General features: G+C 39.8%; 1 protein-coding gene across 2 annotated transcripts in view; it reads right to left on the bottom strand.

The window, feature by feature from the left end:
• PAX2 (paired box 2) overlaps positions 1-24,682 on the bottom strand; it is a 188,312-nt gene that overhangs the window by 22,577 nt on the left and 141,053 nt on the right. For both annotated transcript variants that reach the window (XM_083364655.1, XM_083364654.1), the window contains exon 7: positions 23,380-23,506. In XM_083364655.1, the coding sequence (XP_083220781.1) occupies positions 23,380-23,506 (127 nt within the window). The remainder of the gene's footprint in view (positions 1-23,379; positions 23,507-24,682) is intronic.

The raw sequence follows: 24,682 nt of genomic DNA, 5'->3' as shown, positions 1-24,682 counted from the left end.
CCTTGAATCCCCCATCATGAATAATCGAGTTTTTCAGCACCAACTTGAAAAAAGTAATCCAGAAAATTATTTCATAAATAGAACTGAAAATGAATTTGGCCACCCTGCTTAAAATTCTTCTTTGCTTTGGACTTCCGGTGGCGACGCGACGCTGAAGACAGCCATCTCCGGGCTGTCCGCTCCGCAGCTTTGTTTATTCACCGAAAACAGCGCCGATCAGCTGTTTAGGTGGATCGGAAGCCCCCTCCTCGGGAGAAGAGGAGGGGGTGAGGCCCCAGGTAGGGGTTGAGCTCTCCGGGGCCGCCTGAGCTTAAAGTTTGGGCGGTTGAAGGATTGAGCCCCCCCGAAGCCTGGGTTAGCTCCGGGCTGCGCAGCGTCTCTGCTCCGTGATTTTTGGAGCAGAGCCAAGTGTTAGCAACCACCCCTGCCAGAAGGAAAGACTCTTGAGTAACAAGGTGCAGGCAGAGTGGTACAGGAGGTCAAGGTGAAGTGGACTTTTATCTCTACTCTCTAGTTCAATGGATTTTATAGTTTTAAAGTGAAAGTGCGCAACAAGTGAAAGTGGGGGAAGATGGCGACTAAAACTTCCAAAACTCTCCGGAGTGCGGGGGCTTCCCCGGTGCAACAGACCTCATTGCAAGCTTTGCTCCCTCCTGCACCTGCTCCGGCATTGACGCTTAAGGATTTATAGGATGCCTTTGAAAAGCATTCACAATTAATGTCAGATATGATGGATGAAAAGATGGAAAAGCTGGAGGAGAAACTGGAGGAGAAGATGGAAGAGAAGTTTAGAGCAATGAGGGCAGACATTTTGTCTACAATTGAAAGTGTGGCTGTATGTGTGCAACGTTTGGATGAAAAAGTGGAGGATCTTAGTCAAAAGAACTCTATATTAGAAGTAAAGGTATTAGAGAATGAAAATATAAGGGATAAGATGGATGGAGACTTGAGCCTTGTTCAGTACCATCAGATGGAGTTTGCTATCAGAATCAGGGGCTTAAAAGAGAATCCTAAAGAAGATTTAAAGCAGCTGGTCTCCAAGGCTTTGGAAGTGGTACTGGGCCAGTCAGCATCTGAAATTGAGGGAAGTATAGATAAAATCTTTCGTGTGAACTCATGGATTGCAAGGCAGAGGAAGCTACCTAGAGATGTGGTGGTTTATTTTACAAAGAGAGCAATTAGGGATGAAGTTATTCAAGTTGCTTATGATACTAAGTTTGTGGTTGCTGAGCAAGAAGTTCTGGTCTTAAAAGAGATTCCTCCAAAGATTTTAAGAAGAAGGAAAGATTTTGCCTTTCTTGCACAGGAACTTAAGAAATGTGATATCAAGTTTAGATGGGAGATTCCAGTCGGCATGGTGGTGATGCACGAAGGTAAAAGACATCGTCTGGTTACAGTGACTCAGGCACGTGATTTTTACAGTAAAGTTTTAAAAGCAACCCCCCTACCACTTCTGGAAGCTGTAAAGGGATACGGCGAGGGAAAGCCACAAGATGCTGAAGGAATACAGACAGAGGAGAATGGTGCTGGAGGGGATCAAACTACAGTTTCATCGACAGCAGCTGGAGAGCAGAGGATGACGCGTGCCGCCTTAAGACGAGTGAGACAAGAGCAAGAGCAAGATCAGCAGAAAGTTATGGAACCTCCAAAGCGTACGTACAGTGAAGCTGTGGGAGGGGCGCGGCCTAAGGAAGTTACAGGGGTCCTGGCAGACGTGCTCCAGAAGCTTCGGGACGCCAAGAATGGCGACTAAGTTTCTAACCTGGAATGTTAATGGATTAAATTCACCACAGAAGAGAAAGAATGTTTTTCAATATTTAAAACAATTTAAGACTGATGTTATTTGTTTGCAAGAAACGCATATTAGGGTTATGGACCAAAAGTATTTGTTGAACTCAAGGCTGGGCACCCAATTTATTTCTTCTGCAATGAATAAGAAAAATGGAGTGGTTATCTATGTTAAGAATACTTTTACAGCGGAACTAATCGAAGCAGATAAGCAAGGAAGATATGTTATGATAGATCTACTGTTAGAAGCAATGGCGTAGCGTGGGTTGTCAGCACCCGGGGCAAGGCAACCGGAAGTGGAAATAGAGGGGCGGGCGGGCGGTGACATCACGGCACTGCTGAAAAGACGCGCCCCGCAGCGGCGTAGACTTTCCAAGAAGAGTCGCGTGCATGCGGGATGCTTCCGGGTCCCTCTCGAGGGCGGCTGGGCGGGGCTCCGACCTGCAAGAGCTGCTGCATTCAAGCTCGCACGTGAGCCCCGCTAAATAAAGCCACGCATGCGCACGAAGCTAGGCCAGCCAGCCAGCGGGTCCGTCTTCGCTCGGCCAAACCTGCCAGGGCGCCTGCGGGGCGCTTGCGGTTGGCCTGAGCCTGGGCGGAGAGTTGGGCACTTCTATTTATTTTATTCAGTTTATGTGGCCACCCATCTCACCTGTCGGACTCATTTCGCTTTGCAAGAAAGAGCAGCTCGAGAGCGGAGCCAAGCCAACTCTGTGCAGCCCTTGGGGCTCCCTGAGCAGCTCAGTGCGAGCGCACCCCCCCCAGATGTTGCGCCCGGTGCGGCCTGCCCCCCCTGCACCCCCCACGCTACGCCACTGGTTAGAAGGCAAAAAAATGCTTTTAGTTGGATTGTATGCTCCTAATCAACAACAAGCTGATTTTTTTAATTTACTACATACAAAGATTACCCAGATGGATTATAAATCTTTTATTTTTATGGGAGATTGGAATGGTGTCCTAGATGTACAGCTGGACAAAGCTGGTTTTTTTAAGCGTGCCCCGAGTCATGCTAGATTGCCTAAATCTTTTTTTGAAATGAAGGATGATCTGGAATTGCGAGGTATTTGGCGAGATACACATCTACATGAAAAGGATTATACTTTTTTTTCTGATAGACATCAATCTTTTTCTAGGATTGACTTTATATTACTGACTAATGACTTTTTTCTAGGGTTAAGAAGGTAAAGATTTGTGCAAGAACTATATCTGACCATAGTCCAGTTTGGTTAGAGATTAACAAGGACAATAGAGATAGGCGCTCCTGGCGCGTAAATGAGAATTTGTTTAGAAACCAGAGAAATGTGGAAGAATGTAAAAAGCAAATGAAGGATTTTTTTGAAATTAATATGAATAAGTATACCTCTATGGATATGGTTTGGGATGCTAGCAAAGCCTATATGAGAGGGGTGTTGATATATATGAACAATAAATACAGACGTAATTTGGAAGTTAGAAGGAAAGAACTGGAGAATGAAATTAGGGAAAAAGAAAAGGCCCTAATTTTGAACCCATCGGATGTGAAGATTAAGGAGATCATTAACCTGCTAAGAGGACAATTTGATAAGTTGATGGCTGATCAGGTGGCAACTAATCTACGGTTTGCTAGGCATAATACTTTTTGCAATGCCAATAAACCAGGTAGGCGGTTAGCCTACAGGTTAAGGAAAAAAACAAAGGGCTTCTAATATAGATAAAATTGAATACAAAGGAAAGGTTGTGTTTCAACAGGATCTTATTAAGGAAGCCTTTGTGGATTTTTATTCTAAACTATATGCTAAGGAGAAGATTAATGAAACAGATATTGATGTATATTTGAAGAATGCTAGCATCCCGGTTCTCACACAAGAACAGAAGGAGGAGATTAATCAATTGATAACAGAAGAAGAAATTCTTATAGCAATTAAGGAACTGAAGGTGGATAAAGCGCCAGGCACGGATGGCTTGACTGCGGTCTACTACAAAAATTTACAATTGGAGCTGATAAAGCCATTAAGGGAATTGTTTCAGACAATTCAGAGGGGGGGAAGGGTGCCCCCGTCTTGGAGAACTGCTTTTATTTCTTTGATTCCGAAGGAAGATCAAGATGCTACTCAAGTTAAAAATTACAGACCAATATCACTTTTAAATACGGATTACAAGATATTTGTTAAGGTGTTAGCTAACAGATTGATGAGGGTTTTGCAACAGATGATTCATGGGGATCAAACTGGGTTTATTAGTGGTAGACAAATGAAAAATAATGTGAGGCATATAGTTGATGTGGTGGAGTTTTTGGAAAGGAACAACCAGATCCCTGCGGCGTTAATCTTCCTAGATGCTGAAAAAGCTTTTGATCAACTGGACTGGCAATTTCTGATGAAAGTTTTAGATAAAATGAATTTTGGGGATAAATTCTTACAACCAATTAGGGCATTATATCAAAAACAAACTGCCCGAATAATAGTAAATAATAGCCTGACGGAAGTATGTAATATTGAGAAGGGCACAAGACAAGGGTGTCCGTTATCACCTTTATTATTTGTTTTAACATTGGAGATATTATTGATAAAAATACGGAACTCAGAAAAAATTAAGGGTATTCAAATTAGAGATCAGGATTATAGATTGAGGGCGTTTGCAGACGATCTGGTTGTTACGGTGACTCAGCCAGAAAACTCTGTTGTGGACCTGATGGAGATAATAATGCAATATGGGAAGGTTTCTGGATTTAAGGTTAATGTGCAAAAAACAAAAATTTTAGCCAAAAACATGACAGCATCACAAAAGGCCCTTTTAGAAGGATTAACTGGATTTGAGATTGTTAAAAGGGTCAAATATTTGGGGGTGTATTTGTCACCCTCAAATACAAAGTTATATAAAAATAATTATGAAAAGTTATGGGGAAAAATTCAAAAAGAATTAGAGAGTTGGGAAAAATTGCAATTGTCTTTACTGGGAAGAATTGCAGCAGTGAAAATGAATGTCCTGCCTAAATTTTTATTTTTATTCCAAATGATACCGATTCTTAAAAAAGACTCTAACTTGGAAGATTGGCAACGGGGTATCAATAAATTTGTGTGGGCAGGGAAAAGGCCACGAGTTAAACTTAAGATTATGCAGGATACTCGTGAAAGAGGTGGTCTTAAAATGCCTAATCTTAAATTATATTATGAAGCTGCTGCGTTGTCAGGAATAAGTGATTGGATTAATTTGACACAAGGGAGATTATTAAATCTTGAGGGCCACGACTTGTTATTTGGCTGGCATGCATATTTGTTGTATGATAAGAAGGTAGATAATGTGTTTAAAGTGCATATTTTAAGACAGGCATTGTTGAGAGTCTGGAAGAAGTATAGACATAAGTTAGACCATAAGATGCCGTTGTGGGCAATCCCGAAACATGCAATAGAAAACATAAATGTTGGCTTCAAACATGATGTGACTACGTATAAGGAGATCCTAAGCTTGGAAAGGAACGTCTGGTGTTTGAAGCCGTACAATTTCTTGCGAGATGAGAAGATCGTTCAAACTTGGTTCCAATATACTCAATTACGTGCCAGGTGGAAAGAAGATCAGAAAATTGGTTTCTCAATGACTGATGAAAATTTGATAAAGCAAATTAGAAATCAGGGTCCAGCTCATATCAAACGGATATATCTTGCATTGATAGAAATTGACTCAGAAACAGAACTTGTTAAAGATTGTATGATAAAATGGGCCCAGAATATTCAAGAAGTTATTACAATGGACACGTGGGAAAAGATCTGGGTGAGGAACGTAAAATTCACGCAAGCCCAAAACCTAAGAGAGAACTTTTATAAAATGTTTTATAGATGGCATTTAGATCCTAAAAAGCTCGCAAGTATGTATCCGAACTATCAGCCAAAATATTGGAGATGTGGTGGCGAAGATGCAACGTATTTTCATATATGGTGGACCTGCAAAAAGGTTAAGGCTTTTTGGATAAAAATTTGGTGGAATATGCAGAAGATCTTCAAGCAAAGGATAAAGTTTTGTCCGCAATTGTTTTTGCTGGGCATAATTACAGATGCTACTGTTGTGGACACTAAGCTGATGTTGAACTTAACTACAGCAGCAAGACTCTTAATAGGTCAATATTGGAAAAAGGAGGAACTGCCAACTATAGAAGAATGGACTCTAAAGGTTTCTGACCTGGCAGAAATGGCAAAGATCTCGGCTTACTTGAAAGATCATTCGCAAGAACGTTATATTATGGAGTGGAAAAAGTGGATTGATTATATCCAGAACAAATATGGGACTAAAAAGTTTCATTTAGCATTTGAATAAGTTTTCTTTTCTTTCTTCTTTTCTTTTTCTTTTTATATATAATATTAATATTGCTTGTAGTCATTTTATATGAGCTAGAGGGCGATAGAATTAATAGTTTATTGTTGTTAGCATATGGATGTTTATGATTGTTCTTTGTTTCTATACCTTGAACTTAGCTCTGGGAAGTCAGGGGGGAGGGGGGAATGGGGGGGAGGGATAGGGAGGGTTACGTAGGGGTGGGGGGAGGGGGGATTGTTAAGGATAAAATGTACTGTAAAACTTTTCAATAAAAAAAATTCTTCTTTGCTTCCTCTTTAAAATGAAAAGAATAATAGAATAAAATAGAGCTGGAAGGGACCTTGGAGGTCTTCTAGTCCAGCCCCCTGCTCAAGCAGGAGAACCTATACCATCTCAGACAGGTGATTGTCTAGTCTCTTCTTAAAAATTTCCAGTAATGGGGCACCCACAATTTCTGGGGGTAAGCTGTTCCACTGGTTGATGGTCCTTACTGTCAGGAAGTTTCTCCTTAATTCCAGGTTGCTTCTCTATTTCCAACCATTGTCGTCCTTTCCTCTGGTGTTCTGGTGAACAACCTTATCCCCTCTGCCTTGTGGCAGCCCCTCAGATACTGGAACACTGCTAATCTGCTATAATGTCTCCCCTATTTCTTCTTTTCTTTAGACTAGCCAAACCCAAGTCCCGCAGCCATTCTTTGTATGTTTTAGCCTCCAGGCCTTTGATCATCTTAGTTGACTCTTCTCTGAATTTTTTCCAAACTCTCAACATCTTTTTTGTGATATGGTGAGCAAAATTGGCTGCAGTATTCCAGATGTGGTCTTACTAGGGCTTTGTAAAGCAGTACTAGTACTTCACATGATCTTGAATCTATGCCTCTGTTTATATAACCCAGGATTTTAATCCTGGGTTATATAAACAGAGGCATAGATTCAAGATTTGGTTGCTGCTGCACACTGCTGGCTCATAGTCAAGTGATCATCCACTAGGAATCCAAAGTCCCTCTCACAGTTACTGTTTATCACCCAATCTGTACTTGTACCTCTGATTTTTCCTGCCTAAATGTAAGACTTTGCTTTTCTCCACATTGAAACTCATTTTGTTGGACAGGGCCCATTGTTCATTTGTCAAGATCTTTTTGGATCCTGAGTTTGTCTTCTGAGGTGTTGGCTACTCCTGCTAGTTTGGTGTCATCTGCAAATTTGATAGGTTGACTATGTAGTCACATCAACAATCAAGTGTAGATGTCACCTTCATTGCCCCCATTGTCTTCAATAAATTATGCGGATTGTAAGTTCATAAAATCAATAGTAACCTGTAACAAATATGATTTTAAATATAAACAACAAATTTGGTTTTTTTAATAAACATTACCTGCCACCTTGCTTTGAGCAATGGTGTGGAATAGTTGTATTTGTAATATTTTTCAAATACCAATATTAGATTCCCATTCAAATCCAGTAATTATCCTCTTATCTTTTCTCTTCCACCATACCTCACATCTCTCCGTAAACATTCTTGATATCGCTCTGCCTGCCTTTCCTCTCTTTCCTGCTGGCATGCAACTTTGAATGTTAATGATTTCTTTTTTATTGTTGTTGCTGTTGTTGTTGCTCTGATTGAATGAGTCACACTCTGATTGAGATGTTAGTGTTAAACTGCCACTTGGGAGCATCAAACTGAGCCTGAAATGAACTTAAGTGGGGGGGAAATCCTTGTGAAACCAGATGGATCAGCTAGGGCAGTGAAGTGGGAGGTATAAGAGAAGAATTTCAGTGTCAGTTTTTGAGGGAAAACTAGATCTCATTCCCATGAGGTTTTAATCTGTATTTCACCTACTGCTACTCATCATTCAGCACCTTTTCCAGGACTCTCATGGCCCTATAACTCCTGAGATTAACATGAAGTTAGGAGGATTAGAATATGTAACTGCATGTATGCATCATACCTACACAGCTTTCAGACATAGGAATGCAATGGCTCACAAGTTTAGAATGTTGGGCTACTGACTGGCAGGCTTGCATTTGAGACCCATTGCTGCCACAGGGTGGGATGAGTTCCCATCACATGCTCCAGCTCTTTCCAATCCAGCAGTTCGAAAGCTGGAAACTGCAAGTAGATTAATGGATACCACTTCAGTGGGCAACTTCATGGAAACATGAAAGGAGCCCCCAACTGGGCATTCCCCAGGCAACGATGAAATTTCACTGGTAAATCCTTTCACCATGGATGTACTGAAGTGCTTCCGACACAGGAAAATTAAAACATTCAGACATAAATCTGATTTCTGAAAACATTTTGTTATTGATAATCCAAAGCATATGAAAAACTAATATAAATTTAGATACATTTACATCTTGTCTAGGTAAGAAAGAAGGGGATAAATTTTATGTGATTCTCTCCTGCTTTCTACTGCCTTGCGAAGCTTTTCCTGAAAGAGAAGCCAGTGAGATGCCTCTTTTTCAAGCCTACAGGCAAAATCAGTTTTGTATCTTAGTGCTGCTCTGCAAAAAGATTTTGTAGCACTTTGAATTAGCCCTGGAAATGTATGGGTAACTAGTGCCAACAGAAATCTTAGAATTGTTGTTGTCTTGCAATGGTAGCAAATCATTGCATTCTGAAGCAATTGCAAGATTGTGTTGCAGTAATTCAGCCATATGGTGATCAAGGCATTAGTTACCATTGCCATGACGCCTGTTCCAGGTAAAGTCACAATTGATTTACTTTCTCATTTTCTAAGACCTTCTAAGAAGCCACTACCTGATTTTTAAGCAGGAACTATGAAGTCAAGAAGATTGGCAAGTCTTGAGCCAATCCCTTTGCCTATAAAAAAAACCCTGTTTTGTAACTACCACAATCAACACTGATCTGGGTAGATTTTAATATGAACTGGTTTTGCCCCAAGAATCTCCAGTTCAACCTTTCCACAGCATTTGTAGCTTTTCCTTGGAAGGTAATAAAATTGGATATTGTCAGCAAGTTCAATGCAAATAATGGTTGACCTCTATGAAGTGGCTTCATATGGATGTTAAATAACATAGGGGAAAGCACTGGATCAATTATGGAGTCAAGCACTGGAACAAGTCCAATGGAACTCATATAAAACAGTGACCCTGACTTCCAATTCTTGCAGATGGTCCAGCAATATACCATACTAACAAAGACAATACATGAAAGAGGGGTACATTTAAACCTGACAAAGGTAATCCACCAATTACCTAATTATTACTGCTTCTGTCCCACAACCTTACCTAAATTCTGACTGGCAGGGATCCAAATAGTCTGTTTCACCTTGGATTCTCTGTAGCTGAATTGCCAAGAAAGAGAGATTGGAGATGGGTGCAAGTTGTAGAAAAACTGTATGGAACAAGGGAGGGGTATTTTTTAGGAGAGGTTGCACTACTGCCTCCTTAAGACATGCAACCCATATCTCAACCTTCCAGATTTAGCTGTTCATACCCTATCAAGAAGGTATGCCAAGAGGGACATGAATCCAGCTGATTGGTGGCAGGATTCCTATGACACAGCATCCTATCCACTTCCTTGGGCTCTATAAAATCAAATGAATCCCAGATAATAGGATTCACAACCATGTCTTGCTCATCACTGCAGACTCTGCCCAACTGATGTTGAAATCAGAATAGACATGTCTGACAAATTAATCTGGAATGCTTGCAGACACCTTGTCACACCCATTTTTCTGAATGGATGTGACTTCTACCTCCTGAGACCTACAACTAGACATAATGAAAAGAATAAATTCTTCCCCTGAGAATTGAAAGGTGTCTTCAGAAAACTTAACAATGTTGACTAGGGATGAATAGACAACTGTAATAATGCAAAACACAGTACAGGATGTACAAGTCACTACAGAGCAGTAGTGGAAGAAGACCCTGAATTTCTACAAGATATCAAAATGACCCTGGGAAAAAGCAGATTTCTTTACATGGCTGGAGAAAAAAATGTCTTATGACTGTGGACTGTTTTTCCAATTTGGGGAAAATACATTCACTTCCTGAAAACAAATCTAGAGAAGTCATAAGAAAGCTAATAGTTGATACACCATTCTTCAGCCACATTTTGCATCAGAAGGCAGGGACTTTTTTAAAAAAAAGGTGAACCTGAAAAAAGTGAGAAAATGGAATCTCCTATAACAGGAGTGTCAAACTGCCGCCCTGCAGGCTGGACACGTCACCAGTTTGACATGCCTGTCCTATATGATGACCAAGCAGATATTGGAAAAAGTCAAGAAAGATGGATCTGGACTTCCGGGTGGCAAGGCTCCGTCGATGGCGGCTGTTTCAACCGTCAGCCCCGTTGTTCTCCGTTGAACTGCGAAAACAGCGACAACCAGCTGTTTTGCGGTTTGGAAACCCCCCTTGGGAAAAGAGGGGAGGGGGAGCATTCAGGTAGGGGTAGAGCTCCCCTAGACCCCTAGAATTGTTATTCTGGGGGTTGAAGGGTGAGAGCCCCCCCGTAGCCTGAATTAGCTCCGGACTCGGGGACTCCTCTGTTCCAAGGCTTTGGAACCGAGCAGGATGCTGCAACCATCCCTGCAATCAACATTGTATTTTGGATTACTTGGATGCAGGCAGAGCTGTGCAGGAGAATTTTGAAACAGCAAGTATATGATCTTTAACTCCGGTTTATACTAAAAGAAAGGAAGAAAGATGGTGCAGGAGTGAAGTTAGTGAAAAATAAAAGGACAAGGAATATATTATAAAATATAAAGACTGAGAAGGAAGAAATCATTTTTTTTAAAGTCACTCTGTGGAAAATATTTGAAATTGGTTTAAAAGTGAACTTAAGGATTTGTATATTTAATAGGGGAGAAACAAAGTTGCAAGCTGAGTGGAAAAGTGAAAGTGCGCAACAAAGATTAATTGGGTGTTAAAATGGCCTCTAAATCAGCTAAAGCTTCTGCTCCTAGAAGTACTGGTGCATCACCAGTTCAACATTCTTCATTACAGGCACTGATGCCACCCCCTGCGGTACCTGCACCAGCATTAACATTAAAAGATTTACAAGATGCTTTAAAAAATCAATCTCAGCAAATATCTGAACTTATTAATGAGAAGAATAAAGAAATATGAGAGGACATTTTAGTGGCCTTTCAGGGGCTGGCAGTTTGCATTGAGCATTTGGATGAACGTGTGGAAGAGGTGTATCAAAATAATTTGAGATTGGATGCTAAAATATCAGAAGCTGAGAATAAAATAGATAAGACTGAGGACGAGGTGGTTATGATACAATATAGAGATATGGAGTTTGTTTTGAGGATAAGAGGATTGTAAGAGGATCCAAAGGAAAACTTGAAAGTGTTGCTGGCAGAAGTCCTGGAACCGATTTTGGGCTGTCAAGCGGAAGAAATTATAAGGGATATAGATAAAATATTTTGTGTTAACTCTTGGATTGCCAGGCAAAGGAAACTACCTAGAGATGTGGTTGTTTATTTTACAAAGAGATCGATCAGAAATGTGATTATTCAAGCTTTTTATCACAATAGATTTAAAGTTGGTGATCAAGAAGTTTTAATTTTGAGACAAATTCCACCGAGAATTTTAAGGAGAAGGAAAGAATTTACTTTTTTGGCAGATGAATTAAAGAAACGTCAGCTTCAGTTCAGATGGGAGATCCCATTAGGTTTGGTGGTGAATTATTCAGGCATAAGATACTGTCTCAACACAGTTTTGAAGGCACAAGACTTTTATTCTAATATATTGAAAGCAGGTTCTCTGCCATCCCCAGAATTTAAAGGAAGGAAGGAAGATGGAGGGTGACAGACACAAATGGAGAGTATACAGGGAAATGAAGAAGTCATCTCGTGGATGGTTAAAGAACTTCAGCAAACTTCGGAAACTGTGCAGCCCCAGGCATCGTTAGAAGAGGTTAAGGAACAAAGAATGATGCGGGCTGGAACCAGATGAATAAGACAAGAACAAGAACAGAAATCCACAATTATATCTCAAGAATCTACTTATAGTGAAGCAGTGGGAGAACGAGACCGAAGAGGCAGGTGCTTGTGGTTTTGCAAGACGTGCTCCGAAAGCTTCAGGTCACAAAAGATGGTGACACAGTTTCTAACCTGGAATGTTAATGGCTTAAACTCCCCACAAAAGAGAAGTAAAGTATTTCAGTATTTGAAACAATTTAAAAATGATGTTGTATGCTTACAGGAAACACACATTCGTGTATCAGACCAAAAATATTTGATAAATTCCAGACTGGGTGTACAGTTTAGTGCGTCTCCTTTTGATAAGAAAAATGGAGTAGTTATTTATGTAAAGAAGAATTTAACAGCCAATTTAATTGAAGCTGATAAACAAGGAAGATATGTTATAATTGAACTTTTAATAGAAGGCAAGAAAATACTTTGAGTTGGACTATATGCACCTAATCAACAACAAGGAGAATTTTATAAATTTTTACACATTAAAATAATTCAATGGGATTATAAATTGTGTATTTTGATGGGAGATTGGAATGGAGTCCTGGATGCACAGAAAGACAAAAAAGGTCTTTTTAACAGTACTCTGAATTATGCCAGATTGCCTAAATCTTTTTTTTTTTTGAGATGAAAGATGATTTGGAATTGAGAGATGTTTGGAGAGAATGAAATCTAGAAGAAAAAGATTTTACCTTTTTTTCTGATCGACATCAATCCTTTTCTAGGATTGATTTTGTATTAACTACTAATGATTTTTTTCTAGGGTTAAGAAGATCAAGATATGTCCAAGAACTTTATCAGATCATAGTCCAGTATGGTTGGAATTGGATAAGGAGAGGAAAGATAGAAGATCTTGGAGATTAAATGAAAATTTGTTTAGATATCAAGAGAATGTGGATGAATGTAAAAAACAGATGACAGAATTTTTTAATATAAATATGCATAAGGGAACTCCTATTGAAATGGTTTGGGATGCAAGTAAAGCCTATATGACAGGAGTGTTAATATATTCGAACAATAAATATAGACGTAGATTGGAATACAAGCGTAAAGAGTTAGAGGAGGAAATCAAGAGGAAAGAGAAGGCTCTAATTTTGAACCCATCTGATAAGAGGGTGAAGGAAGCAATTACTTTGATAAGAGGTCAGTTTAATATGTTGATGGCAGATCAAGTGGCATCTAACCTGCGGTATGTTAAACACAATACTTTTTGTAATGCTAATAAGCCGGGTAGGTGGCTAGCTTATTTGTTAAGGTAAAAACAAAGGTCATGTAACATAGATAAGATAGAATATAAGGGTAAAGAGATGTTTCAGCAAAATTATATTAAAAAGGCTTTTGTTGAATTTTATTCTAAGTTATATGCCGGGGATAGAATTCAAAGTTTAGATATAGATAGATATTTACAAGAAGTGAATATCCCTGTACTTACACAAGAGCAAAGGGACGGGATGAATCAATTGATAAATGCTGAAGAAATTATTTTGGCAATTAAACAATTAAAAGTGGGTAAAGCACCAGGAACAGATGACTGCCATTTATTATAAACATTTACAGTTAGAAATGGTGGAACCTCTAAAAGAGTTATTTAGAACAATTCAATCTAGAGGAGAAGTGCCTCCATCGTGGAAAACAGCTTTTATATCGTTGTTTCCAAAAGAAGATCAAGATCTTACCCAAACCCAAAATTATAGACCAATATCGCTTTTAAATACTGATTATAAGATATTTGCAAAAATTTTAGCGAATAGATTAATGAAGGTTATGCAGCAAATGATTCATAGTGATCAAATAGGATTTATAAGTGGTAGACAAATGAAAAATAATGTGAGACATATTGTAGATTTATTGGAATTTTTGGAGAGAAATAACCAGGTCTCTGCAGCGCTGATCTTTTTGGATGCTGAAAAGGCTTTTGATCAATTGAATTGGCAATTTTTATTTAAAGTATTAGAGAAGATGGAGTTTGGGGATGAGTTTTTACAACCTATTACAGCAATATATCAGAAGCAAACAGCTCAAATAATAGTTAATGGTAGTTTGACAGAAGCATGTAATATTGAAAAGGGTACACGACAGGGGTGCCCGTTGTCACCTTTGTTGTTTGTTTTAACACTGGAAATATTATTGATTAAGATACGTGATTCAAATAAAATTAAGGGAATTAATATAAGAGATCAAGATTATAGATTGAGAACGTTTGCGGATGACCTGGTTATTACATTAAGTCAGCCGACTCAGTCGGTTGTAGACCTGAAGGAGATATTGTTATATGGAAAAGTTTTTGGATTTAAGATAAATACGCAAAAAACTAAAATATTGCCTAAAAATATGACCACAGAACAAAAGGTAGTCTTAGAAAAATTAACAGGATTTGAAATAGTTAAAAAGATTAAATATTTAGGGGTATATCTTTCAGTTTCAAATATGAAATTATATAAAAATAATTATGAATTGTTATGGTTAAAAATACAAAAAGAGTTAGATAGTTGGAAAAAATTACATTTGTCTTTATTGGGAAGAATCGCAGCAGTGAAAATGAAGGTTTTACCAAAAAAATTATTTTTGTTTCAAATGATACCTATACTCAAAAAAGATTCAAATTTGGAAGAATGGCAGAAAGGTATTAATAAATTTGTTTGGGCAGGGAAAAGACCGAGAGTAAAATTTAAGATAATGCAAGATGTACGTGAAAGAGGTGGTCTTAAAATGCCCAATTTTAAACTATATTATGAGGCTGCGGCTTTATCATCAATTAGTGATTGGTTTAATCTAACACAAGGGAGATTACTGAATATTGAGGGATCTGATTTATTATTTGGTTGGTACGCATATTTATTGTATGATAAGAAGGTGGGATAATATCTTTAAGACAAATATATTAAGGTATGCCCTGTTGCGAGTTTGGAAAAAATATCGACATAAGCTAAATTATAAAATACCAATTTGGGCAATACCTAAACATGCAATAGAAAATATAAGTCTGGGATTCAAACATGATGTGACTACATATAAAGAAATTCTCAGAATGGAAAGGAATGTATGGCAATTAAAGCCATTCAATATTTTAAAAGAAGAAAGAATAGTGTGGACTTGGTTTCAGTATGGTCAGTTACAAGCTAGATGGAAGGAGGATCAGAAAGTTGGTATTTCGACAACCGATGAAAATGATATATAATGCATCAATAGAATTAGATTCAGAAACGGAACTAGTTAAAGATTGTATGATAAAATGGGCCCAGAATTTTCAGGAGCCCATAGCGATGGATATCTGGGAAAAGATATGGGTCAGAAATGTGAAATTTACACAAGTACAAAATTTAAGAGAAAATTTTTATAAGTTGTTTTATAGATGGCATTTAGATCCAAAAAAATTAGCATGTATGTATCTGAATTATCAGCCTAAATGTTGGAGGTGTGGTTGTGATGATGCAACCTATTATCATATATGGTGGACTTGTAAAAAAGTTAAAGCTTTTTGGATTAAAATTTGGTGGAATATGCAGAAGATATTTAAGAAAAAGATAAGGTTTTCTCCACAGATATTTCTGTTGGGTATTATTACAGATTGTACTGTTATAGATACTAAATTGATGTTAAATTTAATTACAGCAGCAAGACTCTTGGTAGCGCAATATTGGAAGAAGGAGGAACTGCCTACTATAGAAGAGTGGACTTTGAAAGTTTCAAACCTGGCAGAAATGGCAAAGATTTCAGCATATTTGAAAGAACACTCACAACAGAGATATATTTTGGAATGGAGAAGATGGATCGATTATATTCAGAATAAATATGGGACTAGAAAGTTTCATTTAGTATATGAATAAGTATTAGTATTATATGATGTATTATTAATTAGTTATTATTATTTAGTTATTTAGTTATGTTAAGAGGAGTTAAAGTGCGATAGAATCTAAAGTGTCTTCTTTTAGTTGGTTAGCATATTTTAGCTTAAGTTGGTTAAAGTTTATACCCTATATTCAGCTCTGGGAAGTCGGGGGGGAGGGGAAGGGAGGGGAAGTGGGGGGAGGGGGAGGGAGGGAGTTTATGTTTTTAAAAATGTATTTTAAAACTTTTCAATAAAAAAGAAAAGAAAGAAAGATGGATCTGATCCATATCTCATCACTGGAGATGGATTATTGAAGCACCCCTTAGGCTTTGGTTTGGAGTTCAAGGCCTAGTCCCAACTGATGGAAAAACATATTATTACCCATAAAATATTGTTTATTATTGCCTGAAAGCCACAGCTGCACTAATGACAAAGAATAAAAAGAATACATATTCTAGATTAAATAAAGAATTAAAAACTTCAGAATACATTTCTATCAGTATGCTGATGATAACCAGCTTTATATGATACTCTATGACATTGGACCCCAACCTTTGCAGCTTGGTGGCTCAGCTGGGAGTGGAGGAGAGGAACCAGGCTGCATGAGTGGTGGGCCAACGTGCACACACACATATGCAGCTTGACTCACATGAAAGGCGGGCCAGTGCGCACAAGCATGCACTCGCAGCTTGGCTGTGCTGGCCCTCCACTCATGCAAGTCGAGCTGTGCACATACAAGTGGCAGCCCGCGTCCTGGTTGCTTATTTACTGTGGGTGACTAAATGAGTGCTTCCTGCAGAATAAGCAGACTGCCAGAAAAAAAATAAGGCAGCCAGATTCTAGGGAGAAAGCTTATGGTACTGAAAAGGTGATCCGAGAGTATTGGTGGGGAATTTGCTAGATAGTTTGGTGCGATAATGTCTAACAAATTTTCACTATAAAAGTTTGTTCTTGGCTAGCCTGGGAGCCTGAGAAGGGAAAAAGAGGAAATATAGGCATTTTTTGCTGCTATTGCCCTAAGAAACAAAAGTGAAAATAATGGACAAGAGTTCACAACTGTGACCTGAATTATTATGTCTATGTTTATGTTCCTGCCTGAAATATACATAGCATATATTTATAAGATATGTTACAGGGAGTGCCTGCTTGTAACATTCATTTAAAAAAAATCAAGGTACTTTTATTTTTTTCAGGATGATGGTTTTCACAGCAGACAGACTGATCCTCTACAAATAATATAAGGAATACTATTTGGCTAATAAATGCCAAAGGTTTCTATTTTCTCAGCTTGGTGGCCAAGCTGAGTGGTGACCCAGTGAAAAGGTGGCCCAGCAACCCATCTAAGAGAAAGAGAGACAGCCAAGCTTTGAGATGGAGAGGCAGCCTGGTGACCCAGCCTGACACCTTAGCAGAGCCAGTGCAGTGCAAACGGAGGTCATTGAGCAGTGGTGAAAAGGAGCTAGGTGGCAGCATGGCAGACCTTGAGCAGAAGAGGTGCAGAGCTATGTGGCAGAGGAGTGAAGTGCCCCAAGCAGTGACTAAGAGCAGTGTTGTGGACTAGCAGTGGCTGAGAGCAGCACAGAGGAGCAACTGAGCAATGGCACCCACAGCAGCAGCTGAGAGCAGCATGGCAGACCAGCAGGAGCTGAGAACAGCACGGTGGACCAGCAGTGGCTGAGAGCAGTGCAGAGGACCAGCTGAGCAGCAGTGCCCACAGCAGTGGCTGAGAGTAGCGTAACAGACCAGCAGCAGCTGAGAGAAGTGTGGTGGACCAGCTAAGCAGAGTGCCCACATTAGCACATTGTACCTGAAAACTCCGGCAGTGGCCAGGCAACCAAACAGCAAGAAAGCAAAGAAAAGAGGATAAGTACAGAAAACTTGTGGACAGGGAAGAAAGGGATAAACTTGCAAGTCAGAGGGTTAAGAGCAAAGCATCTCTTTAAAAATAGCCTGAGACTTCCAACAACAACAAAAACAGCATATTACTTCATAAAGGGCTGAAAACTCACAAATTTTTAAGATCTCTGAATTCCCTTTCTTAAGAAAAATTCCTTTTCAATTTTTTTCAATTCCTTTTTTCAACTAAACATCTAAAAAAACAGTTTACTTATTTTAATTCTTTACAAATTTAAAAATTCTAAATGATCTAAAAGAAAAAAAATAGAAAAAAGACAGAAAAAGAGACAGACACTTAAAAGAGGGTAAACTGACAATTGTAAAGTTATTACTAGAAGCCCACACAGGTTTGTTAAAAACAGATTGCCAAGCCAAACTTATTTCATTCTTTGACAAAGTGACTAAATTAGTAGACCAGCGAAATGCTGTGGACATATTATGTTTAGATTTCAGCAAGACATTTGACAAAGTAGACCACAACCTACTGCTTGGTAAACTAGAAAAAGGTGAAATAGACAGTATCATCACCAGATGGATTTGTAACTGGCTGACAAACCGTACTCAATCAGTAGTCTTTAATGGTACTATATCTACATGGAGCGAAGTAAGCAGTGGGGTACCACAAGGCTCTGTCTTAGGCCCAGTACTCTTCAATATCTTCATAAATGACTTAGATGAGGGAATAGAAGGGAAACTCGTCAAATTTGCAGATGACACTAAACTGGCAGGAATATCTAACACACCAGAAGACAAGCTCAGAATCCAAACAGACTTGAACAATGGGCCCTATCCAACAAAATGATATTTATACCTGGGCAGGAAAAACCAAAGGTATAAGTATAGATTAGGTGAAACCTGACTCAAAAACAATAACTATGAGAGGGACCTTGGAGTCCTAGTGGATGATCACTTAAACATGAGTCAACACTCTGCAGCATCAGCCAAAAAAGCTAATGCAATCCTTGTTTGTATAAATAGAGGCATAGAATTAAAATCATTAGTACTGCTTTATAAAGTCTTAGTAAGACCATCCCTGGAGTACTCCATCCAGTTTTGGTCACCACATCACAAATAAGATATTGAGACTTTGAAAAAAGTACAAAGAAGAGCAATAAGAGATTATTAAAGGCCTGGAGACTAAAACATATGAAGAACGGTTGCAGGATTTGGGTTTGGCTAGTCTAGAGAAAAGAAGGACTAGGGGGACATGATAGCAGTATTCAAGTATTTGAGAGGCTGCCACAAGGAGGAGGGGGTCAATTTATTTTCCAAAGCACCAGAGGGCAGGACAAGAAACAATGGTTGGAAACTGACCAAAGAGAGAAGCAACCTGGAATTAAGGAGAAACTTCCTAACAGTGAGCAGAATTAACCAGTGGAACAGCTTGCCTTTAGACATTGTGGGTGCTTTATCACTGGAGATTTTTAAGAAGAGACTGGATAGTACCTTTTCTGAAATGATATAGTATCTCCTGCTTGACCAGCGGGCTGGACTAGAAGACCTTCAAGGTCCCTTCCAGGTCTATTCTGATTCTGATTCCTTTGAGGGATGCTCCCAAGTGGTGAATTCAGAGGATTATAATTCTTCAGGAGATTTATATTCATCAGAGCAATCTGACATAGAATTGAGCTGAACATAAAACTACCGTATTTTACAGCGTATAAGACGACTGGGCGTATAAGACGACCCCCCAACTTTTGAGATGATTTTCAAGATTTTTCATCTTATACACCGGAAAATCAGCGAGCCCGGGAAGGCACGCCCTCCCCTCTCACTGTGGAGGAAGCAGGGCAGGCTGGCATCTGGCGGGAGCCAGCAGGGCAGTCCTGTGCACACGCGCGCTCCCCGGCTGTTAAGGAGCACTCCTTAGCAGCTGGGGAGTGCGCGCGTGTGCAGGACTGCCCTGCCAGCTCCTGCCCGACGCTCTTCCCTCTTGAGGCAGCATCGCTCCCCGGCTCCTAAGGAGTCCTCGGGGATGCTGCCTCAAGAGGGAAGAGCATCGGGCGGGAGCCGGCAGGGCAGTCCTGCATCCGCGCGCACTCCCCGGCTGCTAAGGAGTGCTCCTTAACAGCCGGGGAGCACGCGTGTGCGCAGGACTGCCCTGCCGGCTCCCGCCAGATGCCAGCCTGCCCTGCTTCCTCCACAGTGAGAGGGGAGGGCGTGCCTTCCCGGGCTCACTGATTTTCCAGCGTATAAGATGACTGGGCGTATAAGACGACCCCCCAAATTTTGAGATGATTTTCATGGGTTAAAAAGTCGTCTTATACGCCGGAAAATACGGTATACCTAAACTACGACTTAGTACATGGATTTGTACCATATCCCAAATTTCCATTTCTCTATGCATGGAACACATTTTTTTCAACCTCAAACATATCAAAACATAAATGGCTTAAAAAGAACAAAAATTGACAAGAAGCAGTTTATATCTTTTAAGTATCTTGATAAAGGCTGTTTATAATAGAATAGAATAGAATAATAGAATAATAACTTTATTGTCACTTTGAATGTACACTAATTGGCATAGATTAAAATGAAATTTTGTTGCATTCAGCTCTCAAAGAGTATAACTCCGATATACACTACATAAATATGAATGAATGAATAAATAAATAAACAAATACAGAATTATGCATATACTCACATATATGACACAGAGAAACATCACAGTCTAGTTCAGATTATGTATGTATGTGCATTGCAAGAAAAATGAATCTTGCAAGTTTACCAGACGGATCACATAGGGAACAAAGCTATCACAGAATCAGGTAATCCTGCTACAAATACTTTGAAATCTCCTCCCAGAGGGGAGCAACAGAAACAGACTGTAAAGTGGGTGTGTGGGGTCTCTAACAATGCTTTGAGCTCTAAGCACATAGCGCTTATAAGCAGCATCCTGAATACCAGGGAGCAAGCTTCCTATGATCTTCTCAACTGTCCTTACCACTCTCTGTATGGATTTTCTATCTGAGGCACAGCTGCTACCAAACCCAACAGTGATGCAGTTTGTTAAAATGCTCTCAATCGTGCCTCTGTAAAAAGTGGCCAGGACAGAAGGAGAGAGATGTGCTCTCCTCATCCGACACAGGAAATGCAAATGCTGGTTTGCACGCTTCACTAAGGATGACACGTGGAGAGACCAATTGAGATTGTTAGTTATCTCCACCCCCAAATACTTAATACTGTTGCCACCTCTACAGCTGCATCCTTGATACTGAGTGGAGAATGACTATGCCAGCTCTTTCTAAAATCTACAGTGATCTCCTTTGTTTTATCAACATTTAGAACCAGGTTACTTTTATTGCACCAGTCCACCAGAACCTTTGCCTCTTCCCTATAAACATCTTCATAGTCATCCCAGAAAGACCCACCACTGCCATGTCATCCGCATACTTCACAATATGATTCGTAGCAGATTTGCACAGCAGTTGTGAGTCATCAAGGTGAACTGTAGTGGATTCAGGACACAGCCCTGTGGAGAACCTGTACTCAAGGAGATGGAATTGGAAACTTTCTTTCCAACTCCAACCTGGGGCCTATCTCTAAGGAAATCAAATATTCAGTTACATAAAGGAGTATTAAAACTTAATAGGCCCAGGTTGTTCACCAGATGCTGAGGGATGATTGTGTTGAATGCTGAATGAAAATCCACAAACAGCATTCACACTTTTATATATTATATATTTAGTTTAATGTAAAAATTATGACAAAAGGCAGGGTATCTTTAAAAATCTCTAGCTACATCTCAGAGATGTTTGAGTAGATACTGCACTTGCTAATATAGATCAGGGCTTTTCAACCAGTGGTACGGGTAGCACCTGTGGTACATTGGCACCTGGCAGGTGGTAAGTGACCATCCTAGAAAAGTGGTAGCGGAGGAGGGGAATGAGCTGAACTGGTGGCAGCACCGCACAAGCCTGAGCGAGAGACGGCTGAAGCTACAGGGCTGTCAGGGCTCAGTGGAAGCACCAGGATTAGCTGGAGCTTGGCGCTGATCCTGGTGCTTCTGCTGAGCCCAGAAGAAGCACTGATCAGCTGGAATGTTGCAGCATCTCCAGGGTCTTGTGATTTACATTCAGATATTTGGCAACTGATTCATATTTATGACGGTCACAGTGTCCCAGGGTCATGTGAAGTAACCAAAACCTGCTGCAACCACCCAGCAGACGGGGGGAATAAAAACCAAACACCCCCACCCCCGCTGCCAATCCTCAACAGAAATGCTCACAACAATGAAAACCTTGGACAGGAGGAAGAGTGCCACCGGGTGGGCAGGCAGGTGTCTTGCTGTGGCTTGGGGGCACTTTTTTCAGTGCCACTGTAACTTTGAACAGTCACTAAGAAAACTGCTGTAAGTCGAGGACCACCTGTACTTTATCACTTTTTTCCTTTTTTTTTTTTTGGCCATCAAGTTTTTGACACCTTGCTAGGTGACTGGTGGTACTTGGATGTTGCCATATCCTAAAAGTGGTACCATGGGTGAAAAGGTTGAAAAGTCCTGATATAGATGACCATGCATCCATTTAGGAAATATGAGAATATGTAACTCCTAGCTAAAATCCAATACTTTTTCTATATACTTGAATGCATTGTAGGGGGGGAAAGGGGGGGAGAATCATACTATGCTTGCATAAATATTGTTCCTCACATACCTTTTAGTGCATTCTCTCTTTCTCTCTCTCCATCCACACACTCTCTGTGTGTGTTTGTGTGATGCCTATTCCTTTTCATATCTGATTGTCCTTAATCAATATGAAACCATATGGAGATACTGTCAGTGTATTTATGATGATGTACTCTAAATATGCTGGTGACAGTCAGGCATAAACCAAGTATGCTTCTTCTAACTCACAAAACCTTTAAACAAACTGGAGCACTCATTCTATTCTCTAACTAAATTGAGAATATATGAAAGTTTAAAATATGTTACTCAAATGCTAAATTATTAGTAGCCATTAAATAATACGTCATAGTTTTAATAAAAGAATGCATAGTGGTAATACATGTTTTGGCCAGAATTGATGTAAAGTCATGTAAATTCCATTGAAAAGTTAGACAAATACTTTTGGGACCATGTATCCCAGTGAAGCCCCTCCCATTAATATTATATAGATCAGACTAGGCAGGGATCCAAGTACTCTACCATCTGAAACAAAGCTAGTCACTCTACAGAATGTGGCTTTTTCAGTTATAATCCCTGGACCTTTTTCCTAGGGAATTGTTTTAGGTCCATGGATTATCATATTTTGATGCACATTAAGACTTTGCTTTGTATAAGTTATGCCTTGAATAAGTTGTGCTAACATATGATTTAAGGTTGATTTCATTGATGGTTCATTATGGTATCAAACAATATTTAAAATATTCAAATATTTTAATAAAACATTTCTCAGGAGATTCATCTTTTCGGTTCAGAACAAACCAAGGTGCTGTACTCCCAGTTTGCCAAATGTTTTAAAACAGGAAATTATTGATTATAATTTTGCCTACCTCCTCCCTACTCCTTCCCTTCCCTTCCCTTCCCTTCCCTTCCCTTCCCTTCCCTTCTTTTGTGTTTGGGTAACATGCTTATCAAGCAACTGGGAATAATGATAAAGCAAAAGTACAGGCTCTCATCAGTGGGCACATCACTTACCAGTCACTACAGGATATGTCTGGGGTCCTGACACGTTGTTCCCCAGGTCTGGATTAGCAGAGGTGGATAGACTTGACTTGACTTCATCAAGACCAGGGGTCAGAGCAGGGAGGGAATACTCATTACCCTAGGGAGGAGAGAAAAGAAAGCTTTCTAACTGATGGGTTGGAAGAAAGGGAAGAGCAGGCAGATGGAGGGGAGTGAAGGTTGGGAAGAGGCACAATGCAGTCCCTGCGCAGATGGAAGCAAAGATGAGATAAATAAAGCAAATGAAGAGCAAGATTTGGCCAGAGATGGCAACTTCCCAATGAATACAAGTTCTCTCCCTCAGGAGCCAGATTCATCCTGAGGGAGGGTGGCTTCCTAGGGCGGCTTCCTTTATTCCTAGCAGGCAGCCACCCTAGATAAAACCAGAGCAAAACATGGGAGATCAGATTCAAAGACTGTATTTTAAAGAAGATGTGAAAATCATGATCCTTTTCTCCACAGAATGAAAGATGATTTCATATGGTGGGTTAAAGTTCTTGTCTGAACAGAAATGATTATCTGTTTGCATTGTGAAAAGCATTGTCCAATCCACTCTTGGGATTCTTTTTAAAAACCCTCTCCTCTTTTCTCCCCAACCCTTGTGCATTGGGGTATGAAATTGGGGTGGGGGCAGGCCACATGGCTAACAGAAGGATGGGAGGGGGAAAATTCATTGCATCTGAAAGGATGTCCTGTCCAAGAGGCATTGGGTAATTGCCTTTTTATTGTGGTAGCCTCCAAACCAGACGCAAGAAGCACAGAGACAATTTAAAAAAGCAGGAAAAGTTGTTCTGATTAATATTACATTAAATTAAAACTGATTTTCTGCTCTTTCTCTCTCTCTCTTTGCTTTGTGGTGGCTTCCCCCCCCCCCGTGTGCCCCTACTCCTCACGCTATTTCCTTATGATCTACTTTCCTCCTGCTTCCCTCCTCCTTGGCCAGCCACGACTGCCTAGTCGTTTCCAATTCCTTTTTGTATTGATCTTTCTGTAGAAATCAGTTTTGTAATTAGCTGCAAATTAGGCTTTCTGTTGGGGGTAAGGCTAGCCTCTGATTTATCACTGGAGTAATTCTCTGTGATTGGAGAGAAATTAAAATGAACTCAATTAGGCTTTGGATTTGTTTTATGGGCCCCATTCAAAGTTTCTGGGGGAAGAATGACTGGGCTGGTGTTTAATAGTCTAATGAAAGTAAATAAAGGTTATTCATTGTAATAAACTCAGACACTCAGGGATAGCAGAAACCCAAAGCTGGCTTCAACTTTAGTAGTTGGTT

This window comes from Vipera ursinii (genome assembly GCF_947247035.1).
Source record: "Vipera ursinii genome assembly, chromosome: 5".
Lineage (NCBI taxonomy): Eukaryota > Metazoa > Chordata > Lepidosauria > Squamata > Viperidae > Vipera > Vipera ursinii.
This window is presented reverse-complemented; position numbering and strand designations above follow the sequence as displayed.